The sequence below is a fragment of the Diuraphis noxia genome, unplaced genomic scaffold, assembly GCF_037042655.1.
Source record: "Diuraphis noxia isolate RWA-SAM2 unplaced genomic scaffold, SU_Dnox_SAM2 contig0005, whole genome shotgun sequence".
Classification (NCBI taxonomy): domain Eukaryota; kingdom Metazoa; phylum Arthropoda; class Insecta; order Hemiptera; family Aphididae; genus Diuraphis; species Diuraphis noxia.
The window spans coordinates 24,558,179-24,575,068 of NW_028301715.1; the positions used below are offsets into that span (position 1 = coordinate 24,558,179).

Here is a 16,890-nt window from a genome sequence, read left to right on the forward strand (position 1 = left end):
CTGCACCACCCATGCGCACGCATATAGAGCATAAGAAATTAATAATGAATAATAAATTAACAATCTTATATTATGCTTACCTGTTTAAAGCCATTTAACATATAAATCCAATACAAAATACATAAAGTTTAATTCTATTACATTTTTCTTGCTATGTTAATAAACATAATCTAAATACCATTGTAATGTATGATTAAGAAGTTATAAATAAAACTATTTGATGCCATTATATTAAACTCTTATGAAACTACTATGTGGACATTAATAAATCATTGTCGATTTATAATTCACCAATTTATGAATAATATAATATTAAACAAAATAAAAATTTAAATAATATTCTATTTGGCGGCCAGAGATATTATAATTTGTTGTTTATTCCAAGCCGAATAGATATGACACATTTCTTCCATGATACTGATATAAACCGTTTTTTTTTCTAGTGATATAAACCGTTTTTATTTACTGTCTGGTAAAATATTAATTTTTAAACGGAAATTGACAAATGACAATGTTATTGCTGATTGATTATTACCACGGGATAGACTATCTTTAATCGTGATTATTACTTATTACTTTATTATTATAGTTATTATGGTTATTTCTTATTTGTTTCATCAAAAACTCGGCCGTCACGTTACATAAATTTGTTAGAAATCTTTGAAAAGTTGAGTTGACTCTGAATTCACTGCTCATAGAAATCTTTCTTTAGGTAATATTTCGCTAACTATAATAAATTTAGTTTTAAGTACAATGTTATAATATTATATTTAACGGCACAAAGTTATAAATACTGTATAACGTAAATTTTACAATATGAACATAATTTCTTTGGGTGATTACTTACTTATTATGTAGATGTATGAAAATCAATTTTTTGCTAACACTTGTTTTTTATATTTTTTTGCTCTTAGAATAATATTTTTTTATGAAATTATTTTAAATAAATAATATTTGTCTGAACTGATTAATATGATTTGTGTATACTATTTTACTATAAACTTTATGTGGTATTTTTCATTTATCTTTTTAAACAACTTGGTCGTTTCGTGTTTCAATAATCAATTATACAATCAAAATAGAATTTTTGTTTCAGAAAATTATCAAAACATTGCTCAATTATGAATGAGTACTCTATGTATATTCAACATGATTGGGATGAATGCATCAGGTGAATTTTTTAATTCAATATGTGTTTGTAATAGCTTTGGTTATTGGTTATGCTTTTAATTTTTAGATCTGTTGAAAATCGTGTTTGGATATCTGTCAAGCCGAGAAGTAAATATAATACTGATTTATTGCATTTTAAACCATACATTATATTTTATTCTATACCTTACTATCTAATAAACATTAATAATTTTTTTAAGAAAAATATTATACAAACATAAAATTTGATTTTTTGTATTTCTTTAGATGGTCCTAGTGTACATGGTCATTTACAATGCACATCACACAAGCTTAATGGAATACCCATTATACAGGGGACAAATGGGTTTGAAGTTGAATCTGTATCATCACATGCCATTCAAGCAAAGCATTTGTCCTGTCCATCAGTTACATTATTATCACCATACAGAGTTTTCAAAGATGTTCATAATGCTAGTGTAAGTTTAATATACTTGCTTCTAATAGAAGAATTTATGCTAAAACCATCAGTTTTATTATAGGTGACATCATTGGATGTGGTCGGTGGCCTGTGTGTGTCTGCCTCAGATAGTGTTTTGAAGTCTTGGAGTAGCATAGATCATGAAAAAGAAAAAGAAGTGAGGCTAAATAAAACTTATTTTATTTTTGAAAAATGTGGATGCTTAGTATTGGGTAAACAATAAAAATAACCAGGGCAAAAATATCTGAGATAAAAATGATTGTATTGTTATTTCTTATTTCCTAACATTGTTAACTTTTATTAATGAAATTATAGGTTACAATGACAGGACATTATGGTGATATTTATTGTTGTCGTTGGTTTCCTAGTGTAAAAGTTATATTAAGTTGTGGGGCTGATTTACGGATCAAAATTTGGAGTGCTGAAACTGGAGAATGTGCTAAAACACTTCTAGGGCATACAAAAGCTGTTACTGATCTAGATATTATAGACAGAGGAAAAAATATAATATCAGTTTCAAAGTATTTAAAAATATTATTAAAATCAAGTGATAATTTTAATTTCTTTAATAAAACATTTTTTTCTATTTTTTAGAGATGGAACATCAAAATTATGGCATGTTGGGAGTGGAAAAGTTATAGACGATCTCATTAACCTAAATAACACAACGCATATAAATTGTTGTTCAATAAGTTCAACAAAAAGTTTAAATCTGGGAGAACGAAATATACCTGCTTGTAAGTAATATAATTAATGCGGGGAACAGAAAGTTTTGGGGGAAAAAAGTTAGTAAGACTTGGAACATTTTAAATAAAACTTTGTCTTCAAGATTTTTTAAAAGCTATAGCCTAAAATATTGAGTTACAGCGATAATAATTTATACAATGGTTTTTTTTTATAAATATATATATTTTTTCTATTTTGTATAAATATTCCTGACAAGTTATCAAATTCATAGTTGTGCAGTGTGTGCACATAGACTGTGCACATTAACAGTTTAAAATGGTAAGTTCGCGGCACACCGGTTGGGAAACCATGGCATAGAGTATGCAGGGTAAGCCGTTGCATAGTTTGCGTCTTCACTTGAAGGGCCCATGTTTATTATACCAATACATTTTTTGATAATATCTTATATAGTATTTAAAAAAATGTTTTTTTAGTTTTAAATTTTCTTGTGACCAACAAATTATTTAAAGACATTCAATATAATCAGTGCTCGATTTGGGGGGGGGGGCTTATGGGAACTCAGCTCCTATACTACCTTTTGATTTTAAATAGCGTTCCCATACTATATTTTTCTAAAAAAACGCACGGGTACACGGTATTAAATGCCAATGGATATTTTAATTCTATATTTATTCAATCTTATAAAATATTAAATAGGTACTGTAAAAAATAAAATAAACTCGTAAGTGTTGGAGGAGAATTTTATTTTATTCAACTGATTATTATTATTTTCAAATATTAACATTTACAGAAATAAAATATATAAACTAATAAAAATATAGTGATATTGTGGTAGTAATTAAATAGGTGTGGGGGACAAAGCCCCCCACGGGTTAGTAGGTACTCAATAAATGTTCAGTTGGAATGCTGTTTTTGAATTTATACTTGAGTTCCTTTCCTTTCAATTTCCCAATTTGAGCACTGAATATAATATATGCTTTATTTTTAGGAAATAATACATTTTGTTTTAATAAATATAATTCAAATTTCAAACTACTCTACAATGCATTGTTTAATATTCTACTGTAAAATTATGTGTGTTTTTAAATTTGAGAGAGCAAAGAAGGTATAAGTAGTATATTTGAAAAAACTTAGATTGAAATTGAGTCCTATATGTGGTAAAAGAAAATGTTTAATGGCTCAGAACCGTTTCTTAGAATAAATTATTTATTCTTTTAAATTTAATAAAATTATGTAGATGGTCATAGATGCAATATAGGTTTAAGGTTTTTTTTTATTTTGAGGGCCCCCATTTGTCTTATCGCATAACCTGTGAATAAAGTCTGCGCACGCCTATAATCAAAGTTAGTGATATATGTATAATATATATAATTTTTTAATAATATTATTAACTACGATTCAATGACATTTTTTTTATGATTTATAATTAGTATTTTTTTTTTTAAATATATCTTTTTATTTTGTATTTATTAGCTATTGCCTATTGTCTTTATAAAATAGAATTTTTTTCCCCTGAGCTTTATTCCTACCATTAATTAATGTACATACTTTAAAAATATAAAATTAAACGTTTCAATTAGTTAATATGCATATAAATTAAGCACCTAGTACAAAGTGTTAAACTTTGTGACCATCCATTTTTATAACTAGAATATTAATAGGTATTATTGGTTTACCGTCTTGAAAACAATTTATTCTTATATAATTATTTACGCATTCAAATTCTTTGTTTTGAATTTTCTTTTTAGACAATTTTCAAACCAAAAATATTAAGGCTCTTTCTAGCTGGATCCCACCCTAAAATTTGGCATTCTAATTTTAGCTTAAACATTTAACCGTTTTATAACTTTTATAATAAACACAATTAATATAAATGTCAAATTTTTTTAATGAAAATGTCTTCGTTGTTTACAAAGATGAATTTTGATTTATTTATCATAAACATTAACAAATTAGATAATTGACCAAATAGGGGTGATTTTTAAAATACAATTGAGCATATTTATTGTTGCAGCTGACATAGAAATCGGCACAGATGATAAATGTTTACTAATTGGCTGTGAAAATGGAATGATATCATTGATTGGAGTGTATGCACGCAAGATAATTGCTTCAAACAACTTAGACTGTCCAGTAAATGTTTGTCATTTGAATGAAGATGCACAAACTTATGTTGGTTGTAATGACGGACGTGTTATTTGGCTTGATGAACAACTAGTGATTAAATATTGCATATTTGACACCAATTCACCAGTCCATTGTCTCTGCTTGTTTAAAGAATTTGTAGTTTGCGGACATGGTGATGGTTCCTGTGTAATACGGTCTGTTAATGGCAAAAAAGCATACTTGACTGGTGCTAATGCTGGTCCAATCTACGATGTCAGTACAGATACAAGGTTTCTCTACACTGCATGCAGAGATGGAATTATCAGGAAATATTTGCCTGAACTTTTGTAAAACAGAAATAAAATTTTCAATAAAACTTAACTATAGATTTATTTTAATTATTTTTGTTTTCCATTAACCTTTGCTGTTGGTATATGAAATATTCATGTACAAAACATTTTACTTATTAATATTGTGGTTGAATTAGTTCTGAATATGTAAACATTTTACTAAACCATTCCATATTTTCGGAAAAAAAAATAAAACAAATTATTTATTGTTTCAAAATTTTATTTATCAACTTAAAAACAAATAACATAATCTTAATAAATGAAGAATGATTTTTTTTTTTTTATCTTTGCTTATTTTGTCTTTACAAAATTGTACGTAAGTTTCTTTTATAAAATGACTATAAATAACTTTTGTTTTATTTATAATAAATGTTAAATTAATATGGTGGGAGTGTATTCACCAGAAAAAAATGACAGCAAATCTATCGGTTATTATAAATACTTGTATAATTTTTATTTCATTTCGTAGGAGTGTATTGTGGGCAAAGGGGACAGAAAGTATTGTTCTGTAGGTATTCCATATATACTTGGAGGTTACTGGGAGTGAGAAAGGGTTTTTAGGAGTTGACGATGGCTGCATTGAGAACGACCGTCGTGGGCTGGTGTACGTCAGGTTCGGTCGCTGTTGGCAGTGCGTCTACGCCCCGACGGTGCTCGTTGTGTCAGAGTAGATTAGGGGTGGTGAGCGGCACATTTGGTACGGTGGGTCGACCTTCCAACTTGCTGTACTCCAACAGAAATTCCTTGGGCACTTTGCGCCACGTGAGCGCATCAAACACATAATACGTGCCCCGTTCATATGTACTAGTTTTTTCTATTAAACTCAATCCAGGCGCTTGCGTAATCCATACGCGCTCTTCCATATGATAACGCCAGTCTCGAGAGTACCTGATGCAATTTAAATGGTATATTAATATTACTATGTGAAGAATATACAGAAAAACAAATTTAATTACAATTCATTAGCCGCCGCCAATTGTATCGCATCGCCATAATTGGTATAAAAGAGGTAGAACAACAGGTCTTCTTTATACCTAGACAACTTAACTTGCGCTAACTTATCCCTAAGGTGTATTAATAAACAATATTAGATTCTGAGAATACATAATTATTTTTATATTTTTTACCTGATTCCATGATTAATAATATACTCAGGAGGTCCATGGAATTCAACGTCTTGCGGTCGACATGGGGCATCTGCCCAAGGACCAGCAAAAGTTGGGTAAATGTTTTCAGGTGAGTTCAAGTTCAGCCCTAGTGCAGTTAAATCTTGTCCAAGAGCCAATGATACCAAGTTGGGATCCGATTCTGCTGCCCTGATAAATGTCAATAGACCAACAATTCCAAATTGATCACGTACCATACTACCAGGTATGTTAGTCACTTTACCTATATAACATTTTAAATTAAGTTTGATAAACAGCACAATTGATTTATAACACAAACCATCAGGTGATGTTTGCACTCCTTTTTTAGTTCCCGAATCTCCATTTTCTTGAGAATTATTGTCCGATTGGCTATTCAGGTTGTTCAGTCTCTGATCTGACAGATGGTCAGTAGACGATTGCATTCCATTCTGATCTAATGAAATGGTCGTCGAGCCAGAAGTTGTTGTTGAGGACTGTTGATTTGGATCCGTTGTCGTAGACGAGGTAGTTGTAACACTGAGAGGTTGCGTACCAGGCAATGCAGGGAAGTCTTTACTACTCATTGTAAATTCACTCGTTTCAGACGTCGGTGCTTTCACCATTCCCACTATAATAGTAAAGCACAATTAATATAAATAAAAAGTATCAAATAAGATTGTATCTCTTAATAGTTTATACAATTATATCACTAAGTAACTACACAAATACAGAATTTTAACTCACTACTAAACAGCTGATCAAATGATTTGAATGGTGAATGTTTACCATAAGGTTTTCCTGCAGGCATTGTGCTGGAATGTAGAACACCGACATTGTCTCCTTGCCCACTGCCGGATATACGTCCAGTGGTGAGAGAAGGAAACTCTGACGGGTCCAGTATAGGAGGTGCCGCATTGCCATTGTCAACATGGTTGCTGCCAAATGCCGAATGAAAACCATGCTGGGAAGACAAGTTGTAGCCAGACGTAGATCGACTGCTACTAGAACTTGACCCACCATAGTTATTCATTGCGTTATTCGCCAATGATGTTGAACTCCTTTATTAAATTATGTATACATTTCAAACTATTATACATATACATTTGTTTTTTTTTCTAGGATTTGTGACAAACCATTCTTGCATGAGTGATGCGATACCCGGCATATGATTTCGCCTGTCTGCTCCAGGGTTGGTCGCAAACCCACCTCTCTGAAATATACCTCTCGATAGGTTACTGGCTTGTGGCGACTGCATGTTGATTGACGCCCGATTAGGCGACAGCTGTTGGTGTTGTGGTGTAAACATTTGCTTGCTGCCGCGGTAGCCACTGTTGCGCCTGTTGTTAACTTTGTAATGTGCCTAAGCACACGTCTTATATTCAGCTTGCTAGAAAACACAAATAAATATTTTAGTAAATATATTTGATTTATTTTAAAAATTTAAAAATTTTTGAGAAATATCAGGAAGTACAGATGGAAAATTATTTAAACACTAGAACTCCATTAAAATAAATCAATAGAACCAATATATATATATATATTTATAGTTAAAATTATATTATTATTATAGGTACCACTTATTTCAAATTTTTATTTTCATAATATTCATTTAATATTCAAAACTGAATAAAACATTGCTTTATAATTAAAGACAAATTAATGATAAGCAAATGATACTAAATACTACATAATATTTAAGTGTGATATAATAATTATGTATAAGTTGTAGTGTTTGGTACCTTATAATTCTGTAATTTGTTTTTATGTTACAGAATGGTAATTTTTTAGAGTTATTTGATGCAAATATACTTTTATTATTCTCATAAGTATTAGGTAATACAGTTATGTAAATTTTAAATTTAATTGAGATTGTTTAAAGGCAAACACAGTGTGAGCCTCCCTGAAAACCAGTTTGATTAAACAAATTGAATTATGTAAAATTGTTTTTCAGGTATCCACTAAAAGTTATAAAATAACAAAAATTGTACAGAAGCTAACCAAAATGATAAAAGTACAATAGGTACTATATTTTAAATTATGTCTGTCATAGAGGTTTAAATTATGTATACTTATGTACATATAAAATCTATATGCACAAATAAAATGTCTGCTTTAATTACCCACTAAATTTTATAAGTATAATATATTAAAATAAAAAATAATAACGATAATAATAAATTATTATAATCAAGTTTTTATTATTTATGTATGCACCTATGTATTTGCCTTATTTTAAAAATAATACAATACAATAATAATGATCTTTATTAATTCAAATTTTTCAAGTAGATACTGTAACTATAATAGAAAAAACTAATTAGTGTTTTTCTTGAAATATATATGATATAGTCAAGGTATTGTCAGTATAAGTAAAAGTGCACTCTACAGATATATTGTTCATCAGTAAGTACCTACAGTTGGTTCACAATTTGATAAGTTTTTTTTGTTAAAATTAAACACAAAATATTTTTTTTTTAAGTTGTTTACAACAACACAAAGTTAATAAACATTTAATATAATTTAAATATCTGTTTGATATTTTAAAGAGGTCAGATACCAAAAATTTTCTTTTGAGTTTTGTCAATAGTTATTTTATGATAATTCAAATCATTTAAATTGTGTATTATTAGGTATACATAAGTTATGAATATACAGCAATAATAATAACTGATTCGTAAATTAATGTCTTAAAATTAGTAACTTATTTTGTACAACAATATTATTCAAAACAATGAACTTGAATCAATATTTAATGTTTACAGAGATCTTATTTATTTAGTTCGGTGAAAATTAATACAATAATATTGATGAATTTTTATCAGAAATTAGGACAACAGTTTAATAGTTATAACCATAATAATTGTTCAAAATGTTGTACCTATTTGTGAAGTTTAAATAAAAAGCAAATGAACATATACTTATTTTTTATATTATAAATACCCGACAAATTTATAGAAGTGCGATTAACACTAGAAAAACAGCTACTTAAAAATTGAGTAATAACAATATACCAACATTAATTGTAAAATACAATCCATTAAAGGAAAGGTTTAATATCTGTCATTTGTTGCATGAAATTTTTATAAATTTTTATATAACCAAAGCATAGCTTAATAACCGCAATAGGTAATGAACTAATGATGTAAATATATAGTGATAATCGAGGTGATAATTAAATTATTATCTTAGTGGTAAACGAGTTGATACTTATTAATTTATAAAACATTAACTCAAATACATCAGATAGAGAAGCATATTTAAAAACAATTAAAAGATGGTTAATTTTTGTACACAATTTTTAAAAAGGTATTAGGTAAGCCAAGATATTTTAATGAACTTTTATTAGCATATTATTGCATTTATTTGCATTAAATTAAACTAACCCAGAAATATAATAGAATACTGTATACCTATAATAAATGAGCAATAAATAATTTAAAAGAAAATTGAAAACACCATCAAGTGTGAAAAAATCAGTTTAATTCAATTGTTATGATTTAACCATTGCTTCAACCAATACATTTTGAATCATTTAAACGTAGGTACATTCACATTTAACTTACATACTCAAAATTTAAATCTCAAATCACATTTTTCCACATAGGTACAAAAGCTATTATCTCTTAATTCATCATTTACATATTATGTTGATTGTCTGCTCAAATTTATATGGAAATATAAAATAGCAAGGTAGGTATAATACAGTAATAATGGACAAAATGTCCACTTCCATCAAATAGTTACTTGCCGGTTTTAGAGTAATACAGAGAATATTTTAACATCAGGTCTACACCGAATAATATACTTGTATACATTGATCGAGTACTTTAATACAAATGTTACTAATCAAAATGAACAAGAGTTAGTCAATCGGTGAGCTTACAACCACAAGAACAATGTTGTTTTGAGACGTGCAACGACATCAAAACGGTAAAATACAAAACCGACACACTATACTATAACTATACTCAGTGGACTCGAATCGCAAGCACAGAGGTGTGCGCATGGTTTTCATTGTTCCGAGGCACAGTGACGCGATGGAAGGCGACTGACCAACGGACTTCCTTTGGAATAACATGCGCAGACCACCACCGGCAAACGATAGGAAACAACGAGGACGAGAGAGGACAAAGGAGACGGGAAATCAAAAATTCGATGTCGGCGAGCAGGCGACCGTGAAAAACGAGTGCGTCGTATTTTAGACCTGCGAATACACGTACGGCGACGGCCCCGCTCAGTGCTTACCTTCCGGGGGGGAGGTGCTGCCAAATGGAAGTGCGCGAGCGGTGACGGCCGTCTGTCGATCCGTTCAACAACGTCCGCTGGCCGACATGACTGGCGCAAGGGCCAGCGCGCTCAAAAGCAAAAGCTACCGTCCGTGTTGACGAGGTCGTTCTTGTCGTCGTCAACGTCGTTTTTGTTGCTATTGTTGTTGTTGTTGTTGTTATTGTTGTTGACGATGTCGTTTTGGCACCGACGCACGGTCCGTATGTTGGCGCGCGTTTTACCGTGTTAAGCGGAGGTGGTGGCGGCGTGTGGTGCCGAAAAGCGTACTGCTACACACGCACACACACGCAGATTTACACTCACACGCAAACGCGCGAAGACGCCGCGGTGGCGGCGGACTCGGAGTGGGTAAAAATAAGAGTTGAAGATAAATAATTATGGTGGAAAGATGATTTTTGAGGACAGTCAATGGTCACTGGTCCGTGACACGACGGCGTGGAGCAAAGAAAATATGATGGAAAAAAAAAAAGAAAAAAAAACCAGAGTTGTCGAGACCACTATAACGCTTTGTAACAACTCTCGCGGACTAGACGCGCGACTCAAGCAACAGCAGTTGTGTCGGCGGCGGCGGTGTCGATGATGATGATGACGATTGACGATGCCCTGGTGGTGAGGGTCGGCAACGGTCTCGTCTTGTATTATAACAATATATATAAATCGTATATGTATAGTTATTGTAAGGTAGACTTTTGCGAAACGGCCGAGCGGGGAAGACTAGACTGTGTGTGTGTGTGTGTGTGTGTGTGTGTATGCTCCTATATACGATAAGTACACCTACTCGGCCGCCGACAAACTCAATAACACGTCTGGTGAGCAAAACAAAGCACCAGCTACATTCCGTGGAAGAGAAAACGGCCACGATGGTTCGCCGGACTCGGGTTCATGGGTAAATTCGGGACTCAAGCGCACATCCGTCAGTACTCGATTTCCGAGTCGTGGCCACCAGAAATCGTAATTTTCACCTCCCCGTTGTCAAAAAATTCCCGTCTTCCCGGACGTCCCAATGATAACGCGCTGATAACGCAGCAATATCTTCTTCTACGACTCTGCGCCCCACTCCGCCCACCGTTATCCAATTCCTACCAACCCGTCGCACTGCTGTTGCACTTAATTTACCATTGGGCGTTGGTTGTTCCATTTCGCTGCTCGTTGCCCGTTTCTTAATTTTTTTTTTCAGACTCATTTCGATTTTCTAGATTTTCATCTCGTCGATATTTTTCACGTCTAGCACACGTTTCAAAAATGGCGCTCAGCGATGCCGATGTCCAAAAACAAGTGAGTATCTTGCAGGATTTTCTATGCTCAGCTACTACTGTCATACCGACACCTTGCGGTCACTTCATTTGTCACCATATCTTTTCTTTGATGCTGTGTTCTGTTTACTTATAACACTCCGACCATGCCAACCCTTATTCATCAATTTATATTTTCTTTCTACAGATCAAACACATGATGGCCTTCATCGAACAAGAAGCCAATGAGAAAGCTGAGGAAATCGATGCCAAAGCCGAAGAAGAATTCAACATTGAAAAAGGCCGTCTGGTCCAACATCAACGGCTCAAGATCATGGAGTATTTTGAACGCAAAGAGAAACAAGTGGAGTTACAGAAAAAAATGTGAGTGTGCCTTTGAAGTGTTTGTCTACAAGTTGAACACACCCTTGTCCACTTCAAGGTTACAATAGTTGTTTGAATAAAACGTATAAGAACTGTCCATCTGACAATTAATTATAGCATCATAAATACCAGTAGTTAATTATTATGAATATAGATCCCCATTTTTGTTTTATCCAAAACTACATACAATAGAAAACATAAAATACATTTTTTGTAAGGTACTACAAATTGTTAGTGATTGTAAAATACTTATTTGTAAACTTTACAGTACAGTGCCTAATTAAAAAGCTTGCCTGATATAGTAGTGTTAGAACCTTCTTTTAAGTTATGATAAATTATTGAAAATAATTTTTAAAGTATTAAAATACTGTTATTTCTGGAATCTAAATTTAGTAATAAATAATAGTAATCTTATTCATTTATGTAGTTTATGTGGTTTTTTTTAAATAGTGAAAGAAATGCTTAAATATATTGGTAGACATCATAATTTATTTTATTTATCAAAAACATATAACAACATTGTGATAACATTTTAATACACATATTACGAACTATAGAACCTAGTATTATATAGTGTTTTAATAATTGATTCATTAAAATCTTTTAGTCAATCCTCTAATATGTTGAATCAAGCACGTCTTAAGACATTGAAAGTGCGAGAAGATCATGTCAGTGATGTATTGGATGAAGCAAGGAAACGTTTAGTCCAAGTGACAAATAACCCTGATTTGTACAGAGAAGTTCTTAGAAAATTAATATTGCAAGCAATCTTACAGGTTAGACAAATAGCAATAGCAATGTATGATGTAAATAATAGGTATTAAAATAAATAAATTGTTCTTATATTAAACAATACATTTTATAAATGGCTAAATTTATGTATAACTAAATTTTTGATTAAAAATTATTGATTTATTAGTATTTTATAAAAAATATAAGAGAATGTTGTACATTTTAAAATCATCACAACTTTTTTCAAAATTAATTAACTAATAAAAAATTTAAGAGGTACTCTAGATAAAATTTGATAATAGGTCAAATCACTTTAGTATTAAAAATAATAGAGCTTGATATATTCTTCTTAATGTTAAATTTGGCTTGTTATATGTAAATGAAATATAGACAACACATAAGACATAAGTATAATATCTATTATCTTCCTTATAATTATTTTTTTATTGTTAAAAGGAACCTTAAGGCCATATTATTTTCAAAAAATGTATAGTATTTTTTTTTATATATATTTAAATAAATAAGCATTGTTGTCTATGGCCATTGGCATACAAGAAGTTTATGGTTATCAAAAATATATAATAATATATTAATACCAAATTTGTATTTAATTATAATAATTATTTATTTATTAAAATATTAATTTATTTATATAAGTTTAAATGATAATACTTAAAAAATAACTTTATTACTGTTCTGTTTAGTTGTTGGAGAAAAATGTCACATTACGTGTTCGTGAAGTAGATTTATCAGTTGTAGAAGAATTAGTTGAAGAAGTGGCAGCTGAGTATAAGACAGCATCCAATAAGGATGTAAATCTGAAATTGGATACCGATTCATTTTTAGCCCCTCAAACATGTGGTGGTATTGAGTTGTTGGCACATAAGAATAAAATAAAAATCTGTAACACACTGGAATCGCGATTGGAACTGATTGCACAGCAATTGGTACCAGCTGTACGAACTGCATTGTTTGGTCGCAATCCAAACAGAAAATTTGCTGAATAATCACAAAATATCCCCACAGCAATAATATGTGTATTAAAAACTAAAGTTAAACATTCTATTTAAAATATTTTTTCGCATTCCATTTGGTAAAAATTGTATTGAATAAATTTTAACCATCCCATATATACATAGTTTAGGTTCAATCACAATTATTTCCTTTGAGTCTACATATTTTAAGTTCATATTTTGAGTGAATTTTTTTTTTCTTTGTTGTAGATTAGTGTCAAGTTTTATCGTGTAAATTGTTGTTTAATTCATTAATATACAAATTATATTGGTATTGTTATTGCTGTATTATCATTTATTTATTTATTTTTTTTTTTTTTTGTAACATCAATAAAAATACATTTTAACAAAACTACAATTTTTACAATATTAAAAATTATTTTATTAGAAATTCAATGAAAAACAAAAATATTATATTTATTGAAGTTAGTTTTATAAATATTTACCATTATTTATACAAAACTTTTTGGTGCAGAAATATGTAAAATGTTTTTAATTTTGAGCATAGTTTCAAGTAGGAAATGTATTTTTGTTGGTATTTGGTATAATAGATAAAATAAACAAGAATTCGAGAATATAGATTCTCAAATGAATGCATAGGCATTACATCAGTGTTAGATAAAATTAATTTTGTATTTTTATTATACTTAAAAAGGAATGCCTCAGTAGTATAGAGTTTGAAATCTACCAAATATTGTATAAAAGAATTTTCTGAACTTAATATAATAACTCAACAAATTTTACACTATTGAATTTTTAATAATGCTTGTATGTCAAAAGGTTTGAATATTTAGTACAAGGTTCCTATTACCTCACTGGAGAAATAGTTTTTCATAAAGTTAAAATATTTCACAAGAAATCAAATATTAAATTTTGAAATTCCTATTATATATATACAATAAAAAAGGATGTTTCAAAAATTGAATTTGTAAGAATTTAAAACTATTTAACTACATGTATTATTATTTATTTTATTTTGTGTATAATTAAGTAATTAGACTAATTTTAAGGTATTTATATGTCTGCAATAATGCAAAATTAGCTAAACTAAAAGAATTTATGATATCTAGGTAAATTCTCTACACTGATTACACTAATAAGTGTTAAAGATCTTGTCAGTCACCACTGACACCACTCATCAGATATTTGAGCTTAGGCAGTTACCACCTGATTCTCCGGAGGGAGCTGAGGTTGTTAATTCTGCAGAATAGAACATAAACTATACACCACTAAAATGTTTAAAAATGTGCAAACTTACCAAGTCCACTGTCTAAAAGGAGTATGCCGCAGTAGGGATAGGTAACGCGACTGTTTGAGTCGAAAGAAAAACGCACTGATCGCTACTTCGTAAAAGAATCTTTCCAATTATAGTATAGACGCTGAACACTGAACCTATAGTGATCGGTTTTTAGTGATGCGCATGTGTCATGGTGAACCACAACAAAATAGATAGGTAGGTTACCGTATTGTATAATATTTATTTTGTCATGGATAATGCGTTCGCGCTGATTGCAGGACAATGCGATCACGGTGTCCACTGGCCAGATAGTAGTAGGAGCAGGCTCTTCGTTTTCAAGGACAATCCCTCCGACGTCAGATCCCTTTTTTCAGCAACCCGCTCACTCTAACCAGGGCTATTGTAAACACGAATATTGCCCTCCTGTTGCGAGATTGCATTGCGTCAGCGTTGTACCTTGTACATAATAATATATATTTGATATCGGCGATGACCGTTCCCTGGGTGTGGCGGGTGCAAGTACGACAAAAAAATGTAGATGTAGGGCTGTTATTTGTTATTTTCTTTTTATTAGCTTTCAACCATAAATTGCTATAGCTAAAATGTTATTTCAAAGTCTGAGAAAGTTAACGATTTTTTACAACTTCGTTAAGTTATAAATTAACTTAACAAAAAATTAAAAATGTTCAATTTGGAAATCGTTTCAAGCTTGGGGATTCTGAGCATAGCATATTGGCGTAATTTAGTCATGTTTGTGGGAGGGATTGATGTGCATTTAATATACTAGGACACTAGGTAGGTACCCATCATATAAATATTGTAATAATTTGTCCAATATTCTTAATAAAACTATCCGATATATCATATATGACGATTATATAATTATTAAATAATAAATGCCTACCTATATATGCGCGCATAAGAACAACCTATAGTAGATAGGCATCTACTTATTTTGTTTTTGGATCGCCCTGGCTAGGACAAAACCGGTAATGCGGTTAATCGTAATTTGTAATTTGTACAAATAACATAAAAACAGAATCGTAGTTAGATGAGTACATACAGAACAAAAAACAAAGAAAATAGGTTTCAAATAGTACATTATATTCTTATAAGAATTATATATATATATATATATATATATATATAATACCAAATGTGCCTAGATGTCCAAATATCTGTTACAGTGCAATAATTAATAATAATAATATGTCGTTTTTGCTGTATATATCCCGTAACCGAAAAACCATAGACATAAAAAAATATTTATTTATATAATTATATGTCTATGCGTAAAACTTCTATTAATAATTGATAATACGCAAAATGTTTCTTTAAAACTGTTTTTAGAAATATTCAAATATCATATAACTCGTACCTACTTTACCTTTTACTGTATAAAAATTAATTTATACCATAACATCACTTAGCTGATATCCCTTAACACAACCCCTCCCCCAGTCCCCACAAAGGTCAGTGGGTTCGCCACTGGACTTATGTAATAGCAAATCACCATGACGATTTCCACCCGACTCTGACATATTATCCTTCTTATATGATATTTATTAATTACCTAATTTATAAATATTTTTTTTTAAATATAAAATCATACTGAAATAAAATGTGAACTATGCACTTCTGACACTATTAAAACACTTATGAAGGTCGAGAACCGCTCGCCTAAAGATTACCAATTGTCTATTGAAGCCAAACATAAGTTGATTTAATAATGGTATTAGTTGGAGGATAGACCCGATGGCACATTTCAATAAAAAAACTAGTTTAGTTGATGAAGCCCTTCTTTACAATTAGATTTATGATCATATAGATTAGACAGTGAGAATATTGAGAATAATAATTATTAATTTATTATATGTATAAATAATATAACGGCTCTGTACTGTAGGTTTTACAGTACTACACATACTATGTCACTATGAGAATTTTGATTTCAAAATTGGGAATTCTAAACACACCTTAGCCCCCTCTGTAAAAAAAAAAAAAAAAAACAAAAATCCCACTTATGTGTAGGAGTAGGATTTCATAGTTTGTACTATAATAACTACTATTGAAATTTGGAATATTAGACTTGAAAAATAAATAATAATAGGTACCAATTAGGGGTT

The 16,890-nt window shown here is 30.5% G+C and overlaps 3 protein-coding genes across 6 annotated transcripts; 2 read left to right on the forward strand and 1 right to left on the reverse strand.

Annotated features, from left to right (window-relative positions):
- The first annotated feature begins 474 nt into the window (after positions 1-474).
- Positions 475-4,800, forward strand: LOC107163657 (proteasomal ATPase-associated factor 1-like). 2 transcript variants are annotated; one of them, XM_015511181.2, is made up of 8 exons: positions 475-712; positions 1,097-1,171; positions 1,238-1,278; positions 1,417-1,607; positions 1,671-1,766; positions 1,925-2,130; positions 2,204-2,346; positions 4,311-4,800. In XM_015511181.2, exons 2-8 carry the CDS (start codon positions 1,122-1,124, stop codon positions 4,751-4,753), a joined length of 1,170 nt encoding a protein of 389 aa, XP_015366667.1. In that variant the 5' UTR covers positions 475-712; positions 1,097-1,121; the 3' UTR covers positions 4,754-4,800. The 2 variants fall into 2 exon arrangements, with proteins under 2 accessions (XP_015366667.1, XP_015366668.1); XM_015511182.2 differs by having other exon boundaries at positions 484-712; positions 1,083-1,171.
- A 151-nt stretch (positions 4,801-4,951) lies between these two features.
- On the reverse strand, positions 4,952-14,917 carry Rga (CCR4-NOT transcription complex subunit regena). Of its 3 annotated transcripts, none has more exons than XM_089228201.1 (7): positions 14,786-14,917; positions 7,013-7,266; positions 6,624-6,937; positions 6,199-6,507; positions 5,880-6,141; positions 5,709-5,816; positions 4,952-5,640 (listed from the first exon to the last, which is right to left on the reverse strand). In XM_089228201.1, exons 2-7 carry the CDS (start codon positions 7,183-7,185, stop codon positions 5,415-5,417), a joined length of 1,392 nt encoding a protein of 463 aa, XP_089084327.1. In that variant the 5' UTR covers positions 7,186-7,266; positions 14,786-14,917; the 3' UTR covers positions 4,952-5,414. The 3 variants fall into 3 exon arrangements, with proteins under 3 accessions (XP_089084327.1, XP_015366696.1, XP_015366695.1); XM_015511210.2 differs by lacking the exon at positions 14,786-14,917 and adding an exon at positions 10,125-10,896 and having other exon boundaries at positions 6,666-6,937; XM_015511209.2 differs by lacking the exon at positions 14,786-14,917 and adding an exon at positions 10,125-10,894.
- Positions 11,254-13,807, forward strand: Vha26 (V-type proton ATPase subunit Vha26). Its single transcript, XM_015522279.2, has 4 exons — positions 11,254-11,441; positions 11,607-11,782; positions 12,390-12,558; positions 13,219-13,807. The coding sequence occupies exons 1-4, from the start codon at positions 11,409-11,411 to the stop codon at positions 13,519-13,521; spliced, it is 681 nt and encodes a 226-aa protein (XP_015377765.1). The 5' UTR covers positions 11,254-11,408; the 3' UTR covers positions 13,522-13,807.
- Positions 14,918-16,890: the final 1,973 nt, after the last annotated feature.

Coding starts and splice junctions, on each gene's coding strand:
- Rga (XM_089228201.1), bottom strand. CDS start 7,185: ATGTTTACACCACAACACCAACAGCTGTCGCCTAATCGGGCGTCAATC. Junction 6,938..7,012: donor GCATCACTCATGCAAGAATG/GTTTGTCACAAA, acceptor AATTTAATAAAG/GAGTTCAACATCATTGGCGA. Junction 6,508..6,623: donor ATTTGATCAGCTGTTTAGTA/GTGAGTTAAAAT, acceptor TTACTATTATAG/TGGGAATGGTGAAAGCACCG.
- Vha26 (XM_015522279.2), top strand. CDS start 11,409: ATGGCGCTCAGCGATGCCGATGTCCAAAAACAA. Junction 11,442..11,606: donor ATGCCGATGTCCAAAAACAA/GTGAGTATCTTG, acceptor TTCTTTCTACAG/ATCAAACACATGATGGCCTT. Junction 12,559..13,218: donor TATTGCAAGCAATCTTACAG/GTTAGACAAATA, acceptor TGTTCTGTTTAG/TTGTTGGAGAAAAATGTCAC.
- LOC107163657 (XM_015511181.2), top strand. CDS start 1,122: ATGAATGAGTACTCTATGTATATTCAACATGATTGGGATGAATGCATC. Junction 1,608..1,670: donor AAGATGTTCATAATGCTAGT/GTAAGTTTAATA, acceptor GTTTTATTATAG/GTGACATCATTGGATGTGGT. Junction 2,347..4,310: donor AGAACGAAATATACCTGCTT/GTAAGTAATATA, acceptor TTATTGTTGCAG/CTGACATAGAAATCGGCACA.